This window comes from Puma concolor, chromosome A1 (genome assembly GCF_028749965.1).
Source record: "Puma concolor isolate L17-30 chromosome A1, mPumCon1.1.hap2, whole genome shotgun sequence".
NCBI lineage: Eukaryota > Metazoa > Chordata > Mammalia > Carnivora > Felidae > Puma > Puma concolor.
The window spans coordinates 132,370,276-132,390,404 of NC_141667.1; the positions used below are offsets into that span (position 1 = coordinate 132,370,276).

The window sequence follows — 20,129 nt, forward strand, 5'->3', positions numbered from 1 at the left end:
CCACCCCAGGAACAGTCTTTCTCTGTTCATATTCTCAGCAGTTTTAAAGAATACAGACCTTTTATTCCTTAGGGTCACCCTCAGTGTGGATCTTTCCAGTGTTTCCTCATGCCCAGACTCAAGTCGTAATTTTCTGGCAGGAATCCCACAGAAATGATGTATTCTTCTCTGTGCACCATGTCAGGGAGCATGTAATGTCAACCTGTCCCACCTTTGGTGAAGTTTACATTAATCACCTGGTCATATTGATGTCTGTCTGCAAAGTTTCCTAACTATAAAGTCACCACTGTGTTCTTTGTAATTGATAAGTGTTTAGATGGGAGATGTTCTGGAATAGTGTCAGTATGTCCTGCAAACCTCTGTTTACCGGTCTTGCATTGACTCATGCCTAAAGTGGTGTTCTTTTGGGGCTCTGGGTGGTTCAGTCTGTTATTAAGAGTCCAACTTTGGCTCAGGTCATGATGTCACAGCTTATGGGTTTGAGCCCAGCGTTGGGCTCTGTGCTCACAGCTCAGAGCCTGGAGCCTGCTTTGGATTCTGTGTCTTCCTCTGTCTCTCTCCCCCTTCCCAGCTCTTGCTCTGACTGTCTCTCAAAAATAAATAAATATTAAGCACATAAATAAACATGTTATAAAATTTTTTTTAATAAAATGGTGATCTTCTGTTTCCTTTTTTTCCTACATTTGTCATTTTTTCTGTAAGGATGAACCTTCTCCTCTTCCCCATTAATTAATTCATTTCTACTGCCATGGATTTGTGTGTTGTACTGTTACCATCATTGTTGAGCCATTGGTCAGGTTGTCCCAGATTTGGTGGGAACTTCATAAGGCTGACTCTGTATTTATTCTTTTGATATGTCCCCATTGGTTTTTAACAGCTTTTTTATTCTCTGCAAAACAAGATGCTCCAGTGTCATATTGTGCTTTTCCTTTTCCAGCTTTGGAATCAGCCATTTCTCTGGAGAGCTCTAGATCCTACTAGTCGAGAATAGCATTTTTTAAAAGTTTATTTATTTTGAGAGAGGGAGTGCAAGCAGGGGAGCAGCAGAGGGAGAGAGAGAATCCCAAGCAGCAAGTTTCATGCTGTCACTGTAGAGCCTGACACAGGGCTCGATCCCACGAACTGCGAGATCATGACATGAGCTGAAATCAAGAGTCAGATACTTAACTGATTGAGCCACCCAGGTGCCCCGAGATTAGCTTTTAAAAGCCACCGTGTCTCGGGTGCCTGTCTGGCTCAGTCAGTTGAAGCATGTGGCTCTGGGTTGTGAGTTCGAGCCTGCATTGGGTGTAGAGATTACTTAAAAATCGTTTTTTTTTTGTTTGTTTGTTTGTTTTAAATACAAGATACGGGCGCCTACTCTGTTCATTGCTACTTAGGTGTCATTGCTTCTAGAGCCTCTGATCAGACAGAGCTAGGAAATATATGTATGTATTTACTATATTGCATTCACATCTGTAACATTGTATGTGTCTCTATCTATTTGTAACAGTCATAAGTTCATAACAGTACTCCCAGTTTTGATACCACAGTTTTGCTTATCCTTTCCCTTCTTATGTTTGTAAATACCTTCTCCGGTCAGTGGCTCTTGTACGTTTTTTGTATTTACTTATTTATCATAACCAGCCTCTGTCCTGCCGGTGTAACCATGGTAGTCATTTCCTTGGCCTGCCAACTCTGCTCACCATGTCTCCCAGAATCCCACCTTGTTGAATACTAGTGAGCACTTCGGTGATGTGACTCTGCATGCCTATGGGGGCTCACCTTTAAAAAACAGTTCTTGATATACATCTTAGTCTCTGCAGGCATCCTGCCCCAGTTTTTAGCCAGTCAGAATAATGGCCTTTCTTTAACATGTTCGTCAGTTCCTCCAGATTTAAAGGCTTCAAATCGAGGGGTGCCTGGGTGGCTCAGTAGGTTAAGTGTCTGATTCTTGATTTTGGCTCAGGTCATGATCTCATGCTTCATGAGATCCAGCCCTGTGGCAGACTCTGCACTGACAGCATGGATCCAGCTTGGGATTCTCTCTCTGCCTCTCTCTTTCTCTGCCCCTCCCCCTCTTGAGTGCACGCGCATGCGCTGTCTTTCAAAATAAAGAAATAAACTTTAAGAAAAAATAAAGACTTCAAGAGTGGCCTGCGAATGATAAACCCAACTTGGTACTCTTTGACTTAGAGTGTTGTGAAGGGTCGAAGAATAGGAATGACCTGTGGTTGCCTTGTCCCTTAAATAGGTTATATGAAGATGCTTAGTTTGACTTTGTTCTAGAGAAGTGATTTGCATACTTTTTTTTTCAATAAATCCTTAGATAACATTGTTAGTATGAATGTATGTTTACCATACAGTTATTCTGACCGATGACATTGTTTGGATGAATGCAACAAATTGAAATTGGGGATTATGGACAATATTTTCTATATTTGGTTTAACATCTGATTTATTTTTATATTCTCTGTATACAGTTAGGAAAAGGCTGCAAAGGTAATAAATTTTAACATTGATTCAGAAGCTCAAAGCAGAGCAGCAGATAAATGTTTACATTCCTTTTTATAAACTTGGAGACAGGCAAGTGGTTAAAACTCTGAATTAATGTAAAAACTATATATAGAACTTGTGTTTCCTCTCAAGATGGTGAACTAGCATGGAGAAACCATTGAAGAAGAAACTTCTTTTCTAGGAAGTTAAAACAGTGAAACACACGGTCTTGAATTAGTGTATTGTTTCTATATCCTGGGCAGAAGAGATTTAAGGATAATTAAATTTGGAGGAAAGCTTTTTTTTTTCTTTTTTTTCTTAATTCAAGTTTAACTTGTACTACTTCTCTCTGGTGCCTTAAGACAGTCATCTTCCCGTTTCTACCAGTTGTAGAAAAATGACATTATTGTCATTTTTTTACCCCAGACCACATCAGGGGTAAATCACTGAAATTCAAAAGCCCTCCTATGGTAAAATGCCAGGAAAAACAGCTATAACTGAGTAAATGCGTTTGGATATTTTCATTCCTCTGCCTTTTCTGTCTTCCAGCCTCTGGGTGCTGGTGGATTACAAGCTATAAAGACTACCGTCTCCCAGTATTAAGTGTTTTAAGGGTAAAACTCTACTTTGAGAACTTGTGTAATAGAGTGACTACAAAGGGAAGTCACTCTACAAAGGGAACTCAGTAGAGTTCTTTGTTTCCTGAGCTATTGATTTATTTAATAATCTTTTGTATCCTTGGATTTTTAGGCAACACCTGAACGTCTCATCATGCATTTAATAGAAGAGCATTCCATCGTGGACCCAACTTATATAGAAGATTTCCTACTAACTTATAGAACATTTCTTCACAGTCCTTTGGATGTTGGGATCAAACTGTTGGAATGGTTTAAAATTGACAGCTTAAGGGATAAGGTTGGTTTTATAAATATGAAAAAGTGATTTTAACCTTTAAATTCTATTCATAAAATCTTTTGCAATTGATAAATATTTATTTTGATAACAGGATTCGCTTAACCTAAACAACATTTCTCTACCTAGTTTTGTGACAAAACAGCATGTTAAAAGTGGAAATGAGCCTTAAAAGTTAAAAATTGAAATAGGCTGTGATAAAGCTATAAACTCAAAAAACATGATAGCTGCTTGAGAGTGTTTTGAACTCTATCAAAATGTTTGTTCATGAAGATCAGTAAAACACTTAAAAGGTGATTAATAGTTAGAAAGACTATTCACCAAGTAAATTATTTTCAAGTGACCTTAGATTGATTGTAAGCCCCAAATAGCAATATGTTGATTTGGGGGGTTTACACTTTTATCATTTTAAAATAATCTTTTTGTCCTTAATATATCCCTGCAGTGACTTATTTTAAATCTACCTTTGAGTATTTTTTTCTTGTCATTAAACATTGTTTGCTGTTGTAGATAATCTTAGCTTATTTCATGGAGTGTTTGTACATTTAATGGGAAGACTTGCAATACCTCAGCAAATTGGTAGGAAGTTAGTTATTTTAAGAAAAATAAAAGAAGGGCCATAATTGCTTGGTGTATCTTTCTGAGTTATATTTTAAATGAAACAATTAGATGTGGCTAGACTGTAGAATTCTCTTGTTTAGGAAACTAAGGTGTTCAGAACTACAGGCTTGCCCCCCCATCCCCACCCCCCTAATGCCCTTTGGAGTTATGTGTAGGTACTTCAGTTGCTGAAGAAATAAAGGCATGCTAAATAAAGAATGAGCAAAAATATAAGTGAGGGACAACTAGATATTTACATGTAAAAGAATGAAATTGGACCTTTACCTTACATTATATACAGAATTAACTCAAAGTAGATTAGTGACCTAAATATGAGAGCTAACACTATAAAACTCTTAAGAGATTTAAAATCATTGACTGTATTAAACTTTTTTGTATCCTTATGTATTGTTTAAATCTTTTGCAGTGATCACGTGCTATTTTTACAAAAATAAAACTTTTTTTCATTTAAAACTTAAAAATCATGACCTTGGATTTGGCAGTCGTTTCTTAGATATGATATTCAGAGCATAAACAATGAAGGAAAAAAACATAGATTGAACTTCATCAAAATTAAAACAGTAAATTAAAAGGAAACACATGGAATGGGAGAATATATTTGCAAATCTTCTATCTGATAAGGGTCTAGTATCCAGAATGTGTAAAGTACCCTTATAGTCCAACAACAAAGATACAACACAACTTAGAAACAGACAAAGGGCTCTGGGGAGCCTGGGTGACTCAGTCGGTTAAGTGTCCGAGTTCCACTCAGGTCATGATCTCACAGTGCTTAAGTTCGAGTCCCGCATCACGCTCTGTGCTGACATCTCAGATCCTGAAACCTACTTCAGATTCTGTGTCTCATTCTCTCTCTGCTCCTCCCCCTGCTTGTGCTGTGTCTCTCAAAAACAAATAAATGTAAAAAAAAAAAATCTTTTAAAAGAAAAAAGAAATAAAGGGCTTGAATAGAGATTTTTCCAAAGCAGATACTTAAATAGCTAGCAAACACATGAAAAAGATGTTTAAGGAGCACCTAGCTGACTCATATGGTGGAGCATGCAACTCTTGATCTCGGTTCAGGAGTTCCATCCCCACGTTAGGGGTAGAGATTAAATAAAAAACTAGAATCTTAAAAAAATGTTTAACATCATTCGTTATAAGGAAATGCAAATTAAAACCACAGACAGGGGCACCTGGGTGGCTCATTCTGTTAGGCGTCCGACTCACTTTTGGCTCAGGCCATGGTCTGTCATTTCATGAGTTTGAGCCCTGTGTGTTGGGATCTGCGCTGACATTGCGGAGCCTTCTGGGGATTCTGTGTTTCCTCTCTCTGCCCTCCTCCATGTGTGCGCGCTCTCTCTCTCTCTCTCTCTCTCTCAAAAATAAACGTTAAAAAAAAAAAAGCTTTAAAAAGCCACAGTGAGATCCTGCTTCACACCCCCTAGGATGGCTTTTCAAAAAGGAAAGGAAATAACAAGCACTGCCAAGGATGTGACTGGAGAAAATGAAATTCTCAGACATTGTTGATAGTAATGTAAAATGTTATAGCTACTCTGGAAAACAGTTTGGCATTTCTTCAAAGAGTAAAACAGAATTAGCATATAACCTGGCATTTACTCTTAGTATTTTTTCAGAAGAACTGAAAGTAGGTATGCAAACAAAAATTTATATACCGACGTTCATAGCACTACTGACTATAGCCAAAAGGGGGAAACAACCCGAATGTCTATTAACTGATGGATGGATAAACAAAATGTGGTATAGCCATAATGAAGTATTAATTCAGCCATAAAAAGGAATGTAGTACATGCCACAACATGGATCAATCTTGAAAATGTAATGCTAAGTGAAAGAAGCCAGACACAAAAGGTCACAGTTTGTATGAAATATTCCACATAGAAGAGAGGGCAGAATGTGAGGTGACTGACTCCTTAATGGGTGATAAAAATGTTCTGGAACTAGGTAATGGTGATAGTTGCACACCTATAACTACAAAATGCCACTGAATTGTATACCTTACAGTGCTTTAAATGGTGGCTTTTGTGTGTATCCTACCTACCTAAGTTTAAAAAAAAAATGACTTAAATTATTTCCATTGTTAGGTACATTATTCGGTTCAACTTCATTAATTTTTCTGTTAATCTGTGGTACAAAGTAATCAAACCACTTTACAATTTTGAAGACTCAGAGTATTTCTAACAAAGTAGGTTTCAGATGTGGTTTGTTAATAATTTTGATTAAACATGTTCTTGACTATGTAAAGGCTCTTGATATGATTGCCTGCCATTTAGAAGCTTGTATTTTAGGATACTGTCTGAGGTATACATCCTGTGTACTTCTTATAGCTTAGTAAACAGGCTTGTGTTTTCTCACTGTGGGTCCAGTCTTGGCTCTCTATGTTGCTTGTGCACCCAAGGAAGCAAAAACAGACCAAACCATGCCTGCATATTAGAATGAACCCTTTGTGTGCAGGATAGAGGGCGAAGGGGTTAGCCATATAGCTCAGTTCCCCCTCAGTTTTGGACATGCTTTTGTAATATACTTCTACAGAAAGAATGCCTCTCATAACTATACTGTCTCCTTCATGTTTCTACAGGTAACACGGATTGTGTTATTATGGGTAAACAATCACTTTAATGATTTTGAAGGTGATCCTGCTATGACTCGATTTCTGGAGGAATTTGAAAAAAATCTGGAAGATACAGTAAGACTCCAAAGAATTTATTTTCTTCAGGATTTAGGGATTTCCCTGATCCTCAAATAACAGCACCTCAGAACACTTCCATTCCCTCTTGTGTCTTGAATGTCTGCTCTAAGAACTTCGAAATTTATATTTTAGATTCTGCTCATTCTCTGCCATTAACCCAAACAGAAATCAGGCTTCTTCCTGACTCTTCTGTGTTCGTTTTAAGGCTGATGATGTTGCTGTCTCCAGCCAGTCAGCCAGTCTTATGATCTCCAGTGTATATGTGGGCTACTTCTTTCTCTGCCTTGAATTCCCTGGCCAAGATGTCCATTCATTTGCTATAGTCACCTGCGTCACTAATTTTAGCGTACACCTATTTCCTATAGCCCCTCTCAGCCATTTCTTTTTCACTCCGCATTGAGGGGCTCATTTGATTATGCCTAATCTTTTATAATGGCTAATTTTAGTTCTAGTATTTCTTTGTTCTAGCGATTTTGTATGGCCAGAGATTGTTTTTAGGCCACAAATAAGATGAATATTTCTCTCTTTGTAAATAAGCTAAGGTACTTCCTACCAAAGTAATTCCTTGTCTATATATTCAGGTACCTCACCTACATCTTCAGTATTTTTTCTGGGTACCCTTGATTTTAGCCAACAGGATTATTTTATATTCTTCACTAATTCTCTCAAACTTAAAGTCTTTGCTTCTCCTCTTGATATTTGAACTCTGTGCAACCTTTAAGGCCTGCTTTATATATCAGATCTACATTAGACTTTATGAGTTTCCCTTCTGCATGTGATTTCACTTGTTCTAAATATATAACACCTAAAATAATCCCCTCAAGGTCCTGTTAACTTTGACAGTGGCTATTTATAACTAATTTACTCTGTGTCAAATATAAAACTATGAACTGGAACTGAATTGTCTGCTCCAGGCACCTTGAGATTTTGGGAAGTAAATTAATAATGCAGCTCAGGAGTTAGATTGCCTGAAATAGCATTCAAACTATACCACATGTTAGATGTGAGAACTTGGACAAGTTGCTTAACCTTTTTATGCCTCAGTTGTTTTATGTATAGTAGTCCGTAGTTTCTGTTATGAGGATTATAATGAGCTATAATGAAAGTAACCATCTGAAAGGAAAACCTGTCACATAGCAAATGCCCAAGAACCATTGATTTTACTCAAGAGTATAAGTGGATGGAGTTGAACAAAGGGACAGAGCAGCAGATTTTCGTCTGTTCCCATATCTTTTAGTTCTGTAGCTTTCCCAGCAGCACTCCAGCTCTGTGAAGAATGGGAAGAATGAACAGAGGCTGGGGAACTTAAGAGGCCATAGGAGCTCACCACCATCATATGGGTTTTCCAGTGCTCACTGTGTAGATATTCGCGGGCTGATGGAAAACAGAAATTGCCTTACAGTTGTGGGATTTCTTTTTTGGTAATCATTCAGTCATCAGATATTTATTAAATTCTACATTGTACTCCAAAGTGTTGCATAGGATAAGAACAGGTGTAAGGTTAGGTCCCTGCCTTGAAAAAACTTTAGCTGCTTTTTATGGACATGAGATATACACATACTATGCTATTGGAGAATAGTTGAATATTAAATTGGTGTTAAAACCTGAAAGTTAGAATGTTATCAGGCATAAAAAAGACCTAAAATAATACAGGACTAATGTACCTCGAAGAGGCAGAGACTTGAATGTGTCTTTGACTGTTAGACATTATTCAGAAGGATGATTCAGGTCCTGCAAGATTCTGGATTGATACAACAGCCAGGAGATAAGCAAGATAGCACTAGAATATGTATTAGGAAAGTTCATGCCATGAGAAGTAATTTTTTTGTCTTCCCTTTCTAAGTGGGACATCATTTTGAAATCTCTTCTGACCTGTGACTATCTAGACGTTTTAAAAAATAACTATTGATGGGGCGCCTGGGTGGTGCAGTCAGTTAAGCGTCCGACTTCAGCCAGGTCACGATCTCGCGGTCCATGAGTTTGAGCCCCGCGTCGGGCTCTGGGCTGATGGCTCAGAGCCTGGAGCCTGTTTCCGATTCTGTGTCTCCCTCTCTCTCTGCCCCTCCCCCGTTCATGCTCTGTCTCTCTCTGTCCCAAAAATAAATAAACGTTGAAAAAAAAATAAAAAAATAAAAAAAATAACTATTGAGAAATCTTGAGAGTGCTCTCCGGTGGAAGCTTTCCCTCCTTCAGTTTTATTTACCCTGACTCGTATGTGTTTTACTCTGTATTTAAATGTAACTCTAACTCTGATGATTTTAGGTGATTTTTAAAAGCCTATAGGAATAAATCCATACATTTATATACGTTCTACCCTTTTTTGCTTTTTAGAAAATGAATGGTCATCTCCGGTTATTGAATATTGCCTGTGCTGCAAAGGCCAAGTGGAGGCAGGTTGTGCTGCAAAAGGCTTCCCGGGAGTCCCCTCTGCATTTCAGCCTTAATGGAGGAAGTGAGAAGGGATTTGGTATTTTTGTTGAAGGAGTAGAACCCAGTAGCAAAGCTGCTGATGCGGGACTGAAACGTGGTGATCAGGTAAATAAATACACAACCGCTTGAATTAAAAGCCTTCTTATAACTAAAATGTCTGCTACTTTTTTTCTCATGTGATATTTCTTCAAGTAAGCATGACCAATATAAGGAAATTTAATTAACATTAAAAGGTAAGTGGCCAAAGATTGCCATAAATAATGGTTTAGCTTAAGTAGTGGTCCTTTGGTAACAGAACTACATCCATAAGTAGAGGAAGCCGGGCAAGGGACTACGAAAATGAAGGAGACCCTGGGAGGAAGTTGGAGGGGATTTATTATATCTGTATACGCATTTGATAACTGTAGAGCAGTGTAGTCCAAAATGTGATTCCTGAGAACCTTGTTACTAAAAAATGCAATTCCTAAGCCTACCTCAGTTCTACTAATTGTACTAGTGACATTCTGCCATGATGAGGTCCAGGAATCTGTATTTTTAACAGAGTGCTCTCTCTAGGTGATCCGCATGCACACCAGAGAGTCATTTTTCAAATTTAGCTAAATCACTTGGGAAGGTTATGTTTCCCCATTTTAAAGTTTTGTTTGTTCATTTTTTCATTTAGAGTGTGGCTTTATTTGACTTTTAACTAAACTATACTAGTGCTTTTCTTTTTAAATTATGAATGCATTCACATTGTAAAAACTTCCACACTGCAGAGCAGTGCTTCTCAACTGGGAGTGATTTTCTCCCCCCAGGAGACATTTGGCGTGTCTAGAGATAATTTTGATTCTCATGATCCAGAAGTTACTCTTAGCATGAAGTGGTTAGAGGCCAGGGATGCTGCTAAGCAGCCTCCAGCACCCCACAGCAGGACACCCGCACAATAGAGACTTACCCGGCCCAAATACCAAGAGTGCAAGGGTTAAGAAGCTGGTTTAAAATTTTAATGATCCCCTTCTTCCACCAAGGGAACTTTTTAAAAACAGATTTCTGGGCCTAACCCCACACCATTCATTAACAATTTCTAGTACCCAGAATTCCAGAATCAGTGTATTTAATGTTCTAGTATTTTATTTTAAACTCATTTGAGCATCTCATTCTTCACAGGGAAGGAAAAAAACAATGAAATCAGATTATTTCATTTTTGAGAGAAAATTTATCTGCTTTTTACCTCTTCCTTCAAGTCTTCTCAGTTATTGTTAAAATTATCTGAAATGTTAGATCTAGATTATTAAGTCATTTTTAACATTATTTATCTTTTGAGAATACTTTTGACATTGGCGTTAAGTTTCGGAGGCTTATCACTAATAACCATGTACACATTTACACCTTCCTTACTGATGTCATTGATCACCTCCATTTCATCTGTGCCACATGCCCCCATGATTAAGATTCATTTCACCAGTGTCTTCTAGTACTTTTCGACTCTCTTCTAGTTCTTGTCTTATATAGGGCCTATAAATACTATAGTTTTTTGTGTCCCTGCATGTTTGATAATGCTTTTGTTCAGTGGGGTATAAAATTCTTTGTTCAGAGTTATTTATCCCTCAGAGCATTGATGTTATAGAAAAGTATCACATCATTTTAGTATGGCCCAAGAGAAGTCCAAACCAACCTTTATTTTTTCTTTTCTAGCTTCCTTTGTTTGTCCTCCTACCCATCCCCAACCCCCCCAACTCCACAGTGGTGCTTAAAGATTCTTTGTTCAGTGTCCGTGGAATTCAAATTTTTCTTTGGGATATGTTAAAAAATAGATCTCTTTATTATCTTTGCACGATACTCGAGCCATTTCAATGTGTAGACTCAAGACTTCTTTCAACTCCGCATTTTACTTCTGTGGTTTCTCTTTTCATATTTTGTTTCTCAGTCTTTTTTTTACCGTGTTGGAATCATTGTGTGAGTCCTGACATCTGTCCTCTGTGCTGATTATCTGTTTTTTGTGGTTTTTTTCCTCATTATGTTTATCTCTTTATCCTTTTTTGTTAGATTTAGTATTTTTTAAATAAGCTTTCTGTACGATTTGGAGGTACAGCCAAGTTTGGGAAGCCTTCTATGAAGGGTCAGCACATCACATGCAAGAATCCATCGCAGTTGTACTTGCTGCTTTTCGACTTCCTGATTCAGCATCAGCAAAGGATAGTAGATATATTTAAAGTATCACTTTTGAATGAATTCTGTCTTTTAAAAGCAATAAATTTGCATTTAGAATATTTCAGTAAAATTTACACATACATACACAAGCACTAATTTTTATGAGCTGATGTGTCTTGATTTAAAATTGTCCTTCATATATAGGGGCATCTGCGTGGCTCAGTTGGTTAAGTGTACGACTTCAGCTCAGGTCATGATCTTTTGCTTTGTGAGTTGGAGCTCTGCATCGGGCTTTGTGCTGAGCTGGAGCCTGCTTCAGACTCTGTGTCTCCCTCTCCCTCTGTCCCTCCCCTACTCGTGCTCTGTCTCTCTCAAAAATAAATAGACATTACAAATTTTTTTTATTTTTGTTTCATATATAAACCATCCTGTTTTTTAAAAATTTTTTCTTTGATCTCAGAGGGAATGAACTTTCAAAAAATGTTTTTAGTAGTGAGTTGGGGAAATAGGATATAGAGAAAAAAATTAAGTGGTAATTCCACTTCTCGTAGAGATGAACATTGTTCACATATAGGTGCATTTTGTTCAGGTGTCATGTTTTTCACCATTACACCTGAGTTTGCAGAAGTAGCTAATATTGTTTCTGTCATAATTTGTATTTTTCTTCAAGATAATGGAAGTAAATGGACAAAACTTTGAGAACATTACATTTGCGAAGGCCGTTGAAATTTTAAGGAATAATACTCACCTTGCACTTACTGTGAAGACCAACATTTTTGGTGAGTTTTGTTGTAAAAACTGAAAGGTTTTTTCTTCTGCTTTTTGTTTATTGTTTTTGTTTGTTTTGTTAATTAAAAGCAAAAGTCATCAATGAAAAGGAAAATAATAAAATACAAACATGTTTCTTTTTGAGCTCCTTGATCATTTTTAGGACCTTCAGTGTTGAGGTATAGTAAGTACTGTGTATTCTAGAATTTTCATTTTTCATCATTTGCATTATTTTGGTATCTTACAAAAATAAGTTTTAAAAGAGGTGTGCATGTACATTTGGTTAGACGTGTGAAATGTCTACTGAAGAGGTATTATGTACTGTACTTTGCTGGGAGATCCTGAGTGAAACTTAGAATGACCTGTATGAAGCATAAAAATCATAATCAGGCTTTTATTCCCCCTGCTAATGGGCAACTCAGACTATTGCTAATGTTTTAGCTAGCTTTCTGAAATAATAATACGAATGCTAGATTGGCTGTTTCATGAAACTAAATTGAGTAAAAGAATTAATCACTGAATTCCAGATTTTTAATAACCGTGTACTCTGCCTTTCTCTCTAAAAATGTTGATTACTGTGTCTGCAGAGTATTTTGATCATGTTTCTATTTGAAGCAAAGACTAAAGCTTGCGCTTGCATTTTTTTCTTCTTTGTTGGTTCCCCCTCCCCGCCCCCCTGCTTTTTAGGGAAGACTTATTGTAACTGGGTTTCCTTAGATACCATAGGGTATTCAATGAAATTCTGAGAAGGGCGATAATAAAAACAGCATAATAGTTTGAAAATTATCAAAGAAAATTTAAGAGTCTAAATGCAGTTGGGGAAAATGTTCTTCAGGTCATCTGGGTTGCATTTTGAAAGCTAGGAGTTGAATTTAAAAACTGTGCCTATGGAAAAGGAAGTATGTTTTATTTTTTCACTTTCACTGCTCCTCATACTGCACTTAGTCATAATGAAAAATGAAACATTTGGTATTTTTCCTCTTTTCAGTGGTGTCCTTTTTACTGAATTATGTCCTATTAAGTGTGATATGTAACTCCTTTGGCAATTTCCTAATATTATATTAGTTTAGCGTCAAATAAGTGAGCCTTCACAGTTCCTGGGTTTCCTGGAGTTTGGACTAGTATCTAGAAACATCAACTTTTGGGTTAAATAAAAAAGATTCTGATTTTGAAAAGTAAGAAAGCAGAGCTTGCTCTGTGTCTTAGAGCATCTGATTTAGTGTCTCCAAGCTTGACTTTGTTTAGATGTATTTCTTAGGGGTCTTACAAGGATCAAAGACCTTGAACTTTTTTGTGCCCGAACGTAATAATTATTACCTGGTATCACATACTATTATGTATAAAAATATAAAGATAGTACTATTTGGTGATTAATAACATGGCCCATGGGAAATAGAAAAAATAGATCTGAAAGGTACAAAAGGCAGGGAAGCCACCACTTCAGGACTCCTTGAGTGGTGAGAGACATTTGCCCAATAGAACTCTAGATGGGATGTGGTAGAGGGTAGGTTGTGGTACTGCAAAAGAGGGCCCATGTCCTCAATACCTCCTTCCTTACCCTTGGCAGAGAATGGTCAGCCAACTTTACCCCAAGCAAAACACCAAAGAGTATCTCAAAGTAATAGTAATAAAGCATTTTTAAAAATGGAGCATTTTAGTATGGATGTGGTACCTGGAATGAAGCCCTGGTAATTCTGACATTACAGTGAAGCAGAGATGAGCACTTAGGTTGTCCTATATGGAGCTCGCAGTCAGAACACCTACAGACAGGAAAACTGTGACCAGAACACAGATTTTTTTTTTTTTTTTATGTTTGTTTATTTCTGAGAGAGAGAGACACGAAGAGTGTGAGTGGAGGAGAGGCAGAGAGAGGGAGACACAGAATCTGAAATAGGCTTCATGCTCTGAGCTGTCAGCACAGAGCCCAACGCGGGGCTCAAACGCACAAACTGTGAGATCATGACCTGAGCCGAAGTCAGATGCTCAACTGACTGAGCCACCTAGGCGCCCCTAAAACTGACAGCTAGGTGTAAGAGAACAAGAATCATTGAGTCATGGTGGGAAACATAATAACTGAGCTTACAGAATCTGAGGAAAGTAGTTAATTTAAAGAAGAGAAGAAAAACATTTCTAGAACCGTGCTCAGATTTAAAGAGTTATCCCTTAAAATAAGAACAGGATATTAGGAAAAAAGAAACAGTCATTGAAAAAGAAGTAACTCAGAGTGACTTACAGTATGATAGAAATGACAAAAACAAAATGTAAAGTAATGTCGATGCAACAATAGCCGAGACTTTCCCAGAGTGAAAGAAGGATGCGAATCTTCTAATTCAAAGGGCACCTGAAATCTGAGCAAAATGAATTAAACTTGTTTTAACTTTCTGTTTCCAGTATTGGAGAATAACCAGAAAAGGTAGACTAAAATATAAAAAGTAGTTACAAACAAGTGCAACAATCCAAAAAGAGAGCTAACAACTACCTGACATAGAACAGAGAGAGAATCGGACTGGAAAGACGTGAACTGGAGCCATATCTGCTCTGAGACATTCACCAGTACAGGAAAGCTCTTGAAAGACAGCCTCTTTGGACAGTAGACTCCTAGCAAAAGTCTAAAGCTTTGGAATCCTGCACTTGCTAGGAACACAAAACTGGATGTGTTACATCCCTTCCCACCTCCTGAAACCATACCCCAAAAGGATGTCTTTTTTTTTCCAGGGACATTATCAATCCATAGAATGTAGCTGAGAGGAAGAACTGCAGGATAAAATCACAGGTTTCTAGTGTTAGAACCCACCAAGGCCAGAACGCTCAAGCATAATAACGTTTGTTGAAGATTGGGACCTCGAATGGCTTACTCTAAAGTGGATGTGGGTTGTACTCTAAGCAACACGGAAAGACCTCAAATTTTGGCCCTGGCTCTAGCCCTGGGACCTCAGGTGCCTGGCAAAAGAACATAAAAATCTTTTGAGGATTCCAGCAGTAACCTATTATTTGTGTCTTTTTTAATAAGTTTTTTTTTTTTTTTGTTTTTTTTTTGTTTTTTTAGTTTATTTATTTATTTTGAGAGAGAAAGAGAAAGAAAATGCCTAGCAGGCTCTGCACTCACTCTGGAGCCCGATGTGGGGCTCAAACCCACAAACCGCGATATCATGACCTCAGCTGAAACGAAGAGTAGGACGCTTAACCAAGTGAGCTACCCAGGCGCCCAATAACCTATTATTTGTAAAAATAATTTTTCAAATACAGAGTTAAGCAAACAATCAAAGATTGTGAGGCTCTCTTAAAAGTCAGTGTAATCCCCGGGCACCTAGGTGGCTCAGTCAGTTAAGTGTCTGACTTCAGCTTAGGTCATGATCTCACAGTCTGTGAGTTCGAGCCCCACGTTGGGCTGACAGCTCAGAGCCTGGAGCCTGCTTCGGATTCCGTATCTCCCTCGCTCTCTGCCCCTTCCCCTCTCACACTCTGTGTTTCTCCTTTGCTCAGAAATAAACATTTAAAAAAAAATCTTTTTTCAAATCAGTGTAATCCAGAACCAACAGAAACAGAGGAGTTCCAGAGTATCAAACACAGTCTGTTAGGTAACTGTCTTGTATCTGTGAAGTTAAAAATCAAATTGAGGGTTCCATTTCTAGGTAAGGTGGAGTAAACACATGCCACCCTTTGTTTCCCAATCAGCTCAACAGTAAAACGTGGGCAGAATCATTGAAGAACTTGGAAAATTTAAAGTCCCACTACCAGGAGTAAATTAATTAATTAATTTTTTTTTTTTTTTTCCTCCAATAACACTGGACTGGAGTCAAGGCAAGCTGAAACCTGGTTGAGTACATACTGGTAAAGGTTCAAATGGAGAAGCCTGGCTTGAGGAGTGGGAAAAGGAATCCCCACAGTTTTTCCCCCCTCTTTTTTTTCCCATTCTGTCAGGCCTCAGCCTCCAAGCAGCAGTACAGCTGCACAAGCCAGACTTCGGAGGGAGGGGAACGTTCTTCACCATTCACTGGAGCTGTGGCTCCTTCATTGTCCCCCCCCCCCCCCCGCCCCCGCCCACACACACACTCTTTCTCTCTTCCTCCTCATTGGCCCCTACAGAGCCAGAGTCAGCAATTTCTTTCTAAAGGACTGAAAAGGGTAGCCTAAGGAACTGTGGAAGTTAGTAGGTTGATAACTGAGGTAGAGGAGACGACTCCATAAAGTTGTTTATGAGATCCCAAGCTCACCTCCATCCTGTGTGTGTGCACGGATGTGATCCTATTCAGCACACCAGAGACTTGGAGAACTGGCATGCCAGTGGACCTCTGCTCGGGTCCCAGGCAGACTGAGTGGTGGCGCAGAGCAAACAGGTGAAGATAACCCTGCAAAGCTTTGGAAACTGTACCACAGCCCACAGAAGGCTAAACAAAGATAGCAAAACTTTGTCGCAGTCATCAACTGAGGCATTGCCTTTGCCATTCTGCCTCCTTTTTGTGTGAGAGTTCACTTACTTACATATTAAAAGATTGAGTTCCATGCATCTTTTACAGACTGTTGTGTTCTTGACCTTTTTCCCTCTCTTTGTGCTTCAGTTTGGATATTTTCTAATGACCTGGGTTTAAGCAAAGTTTTCCTCTTTTCTTCTGTATCCGTCCTGCCCTTGAACACAGCCAGAGAATTTCATTTTAGATAATTTTTAGTTCTAGAATATCTGTTTGAATCTCTCTTATAAACTCAATTCTCTTATACTCAATTCTCAAAACCATATTTTCATCCATTTTATCTCTATTTTATTTAATATATTTATAACGGTTATTACAAAAATCTTGTGTGTTAATTCCAAAATGGGTGTTATCTTTTATTCTCTGATCCCCCCTATTATCAAAGTGTCTTATTTTGTGTGTCTTACAATTTTTTATTGTATGCTGTACTTTGTATACTAAGGAACCTTAGCAAATAGGCAGATTAGTATTTTCTCATAGAAAGGATTTGCCATTTCCTCTGTTTAAGCATATAAGGTAAGGGGAATTGAGCTGGGTCAGGCTAGGTTACAAAATTACTTAGACTATACCCAAGTTTCAAAATGAGAGTGAGATTTGTCATGTGTTTGATGCAGGCCCCTTCTCTAATGGAACTTTGTCTCTGAGCACAGAGAGATTGTGGGAAATTATACTTTGTTTTGTCAGCCTTGTCCTCCTACCCTCACTCCCAGTTTTTCCCTAAGGCGTGGCTTTTGATTCAGAGTCTGGTAGCTTTTTGTCTTATTTTTTGTAGAAATTTGGCCCTTGAGAGATTTTTTAACTTAGCTCTTGAGCCTCTCACCCCAAGCAGAGAAATATGTCATGTATTGGTTGCACACCCTTCCTTGTTGTGTGACTTTGTCTCCTAAGTACCATGAGACTAAGAAATTTCGAACCTGTCCCCAGCTCTTCTACCTTGTCTTAGGAGTAGATATGTCCCATGGAGGAAGGCATCACTGCTTTGGGCCTTGTGTGTATTCCAGTTTTTATGCCAGTACTTGAAGCCATCAAAAATCCTTTTTCCTCTAGCAGAGTCTCTCTACCTGATGCCCGTTTCATGTTTAGACTTCATGTTGAGAGAAGAAAACATCAGGCAATCTCCGTTTACCATCTTTTTGCCCTGGTATTTTAGCTCATCTATTCCTCCTGGCTTTCATAACTTTCTAACATTTGAAAATCTCATCACTCAGATAATTTATTATTAGCATTTTAATGTTTTCATAAAAGTATTATATGTGTATGTTTTGAAAATGAAAACATTTAAAAAAGGTATACAGTAGAGCCATACTGTGTATAGCATTCTGGATCTTTGCTTAGGAGTTGATACAGATTTAATTCTTGTATAATTGTTATTGCAGAGAAATCCACTGCAATATCATTATAATCTGTTGAGCTAATGTATTGATGGGTGTTTTGGGTTGTTTTCAGTTTTTGCTATTTACAGTGTTGAAATAAAAATCCTGTATACTTTTATGCTTATGTAGATAGACCTAGAAGGTAAATTTCTCATAGTGGAATTAATTTTTAACAGTGCTGCAGTTTCACTTTCCAAAAGTTTACCCCAGTCTACATACACTTTCTTTATCAGTATATAAGAATGCCTCTGCAACAGGTATAATCAACTTTATTTTTATTGATATACATTATTTAATAATGAGGGAGGTTGAGCACCTTTTTTTTTTTAAAGGTTAACATTTATTTTTTACAAAGTCATTTGTCCATTTTTATTTTGAGGTACTCATGTTTTATTGATGTATTTGAATGTGTTATAAGAAAGGACAATATCTTGTAGTCTTTTTTTTTGTTTGTTTTTTAATATTTATTTATTTTGGGAGAGAGTGTGAACAGGAAAGGGGCAGGAGAGAATCCCAAGCAGGCTCTGCACTGTCAGCACAGCCCGATATGGCGCTTGATCTCATGAACCATGAGATCATGACCTGAGCCAAAAATCAAGAGTCAGACACTTACCCTACTGGGCCACCCAGGCACCCCCAGTATCTTTTAGTCGAAGGGTTGCAAATATTTTCCCAAGTTGTCTTTTGACTTTGCTTGTTGTGTGTGTGTATACATATGTACGTAATTGTAGAGACTGAGAAATTTTTAATCTTCATGTAGTCCAATTTATTACTTTTCTTGATTCTTGGGCACCTTCATTTCTGATTCATATATTTAGTATTGCTTTTTAATAGCATTGTAATTACACTTGCTCACCTATTAATTTTTGTCTTGAACCTTGACTGATTTTTTAAAATTTATTATTTTCTCTTCATCTATAAATCAAAATTTCTACAGTTTTATTTGTAACTATATACACAAGTCCAGTGAAGCTGTAAGCTACTGTGTACACCCTTGAGTTGTCTTATGTACATACCACAGGCAGGGATATCTGCTGCCCATTTAAAGATTTCCTATTGCTCTTCACTGTAGCATTTTTAGGCCCTTTCTTTGCCTTGTTCTCCAGTCATCTTAATTTTCTTTGTTTCTTTTTACCACAGGGACTTGGAACTTGAGATTTCTTCTACCTAGAGTCATTCCTCCTTCCCCTCACTTTGCCTAGTTAAAATCTACTCACCTTACAGCAACTTAATTAGGGAAGATTTTCCCTTTCCTGCTTTCTTAATTCCTCTGGTTATGATCTTTCTGTACCATATTTTGTACACTTACTCTTCTGCAATAGGGGTTATCTACGAGCGCATAGTGTAGTGCCTTCGTGTTTGTAGGTCAATAAGTGGTTTTTTGCATGGATGTGTATCAGTTTTACCTCAAAAAGGCATTTTCACCTTTACCACATGGCTTAAAATAAAACAAAATTTTCTAAACAAACTCAGAGGAATTTGTTGCATTTTAATCAAGCAAATTATCTTTAAAAGGTGACTCCAAAGATGTTTATTATTTTGAAGGCAGAAAATGTGCTTTTCATAAACTTTCAGTATGCTTTGGTAATGTGATAACATCCTGGTTGAAACTTTCAAGATGATCTACTTTTACAACTGAATACCAAGCCATTTTGTGTTGTAATGCATCAGCTTTTAAGTCTTTGTCTATTGGATCTTACTTGTAACTCGTTTGATAGTGAAGGAAATGATTGATTTGTCCCCAAAACAAAAAAGATCACAATTCTCTGTTTTTCAGTGGGCACATTTATAAAATTTATTTTTCTTTTATGAAGGTTCCAAGTAACACTACTGAAACCTGCACCTTCTGAAGACCTTCATATTCAAGAATATGTAGCTTCATTTTTCTTTTATTCAGACCCTCCCAGACACCATGAATTCTTAGGAAATTACCTTCTTCCTTAGCATTTATCTTTTTAGTGGGTTTTTTTCCCCCTCTACTAGTTGATAGGTCTTATTTAAGAACACATATTTAAAACAACTGAAAAATATTTTCATGACATTAATGAAACCTAAGTAATATAGGTTATCCTAATTGGAAAAGATGACACTAATAGTTACTAGATACATAGTCTTCTAAGGATTTTTCTTTTTTTCACTTGATCCCAAGGAGGTATAGCCCCTCTTACAAGGTAAAAAAAAACTGATCTAGGCAAAGAGATCGCTAGATAGGCAAATCTTCGAGTGTACTTGTACTGTTCTTAAGGATGAAATAACTCCTTAGAC

At 37.5% G+C, this 20,129-nt stretch overlaps 1 protein-coding gene across 10 annotated transcripts in view; it reads left to right on the plus strand.

Moving 5' to 3' along the window:
- The window catches only part of RAPGEF6 (Rap guanine nucleotide exchange factor 6), a 196,630-nt gene that overhangs the window by 117,248 nt on the left and 59,253 nt on the right, over positions 1 to 20,129 (plus strand). For all 10 annotated transcript variants that reach the window (XM_025923608.2, XM_086704659.1, XM_025923607.2 and 7 more), the window contains 4 exons: positions 3,226 to 3,390; positions 6,584 to 6,691; positions 9,026 to 9,229; positions 11,925 to 12,033. In XM_025923608.2, coding sequence (XP_025779393.1) covers positions 3,226 to 3,390; positions 6,584 to 6,691; positions 9,026 to 9,229; positions 11,925 to 12,033 — 586 coding nt within the window. The remainder of the gene's footprint in view (positions 1 to 3,225; positions 3,391 to 6,583; positions 6,692 to 9,025; positions 9,230 to 11,924; positions 12,034 to 20,129) is intronic.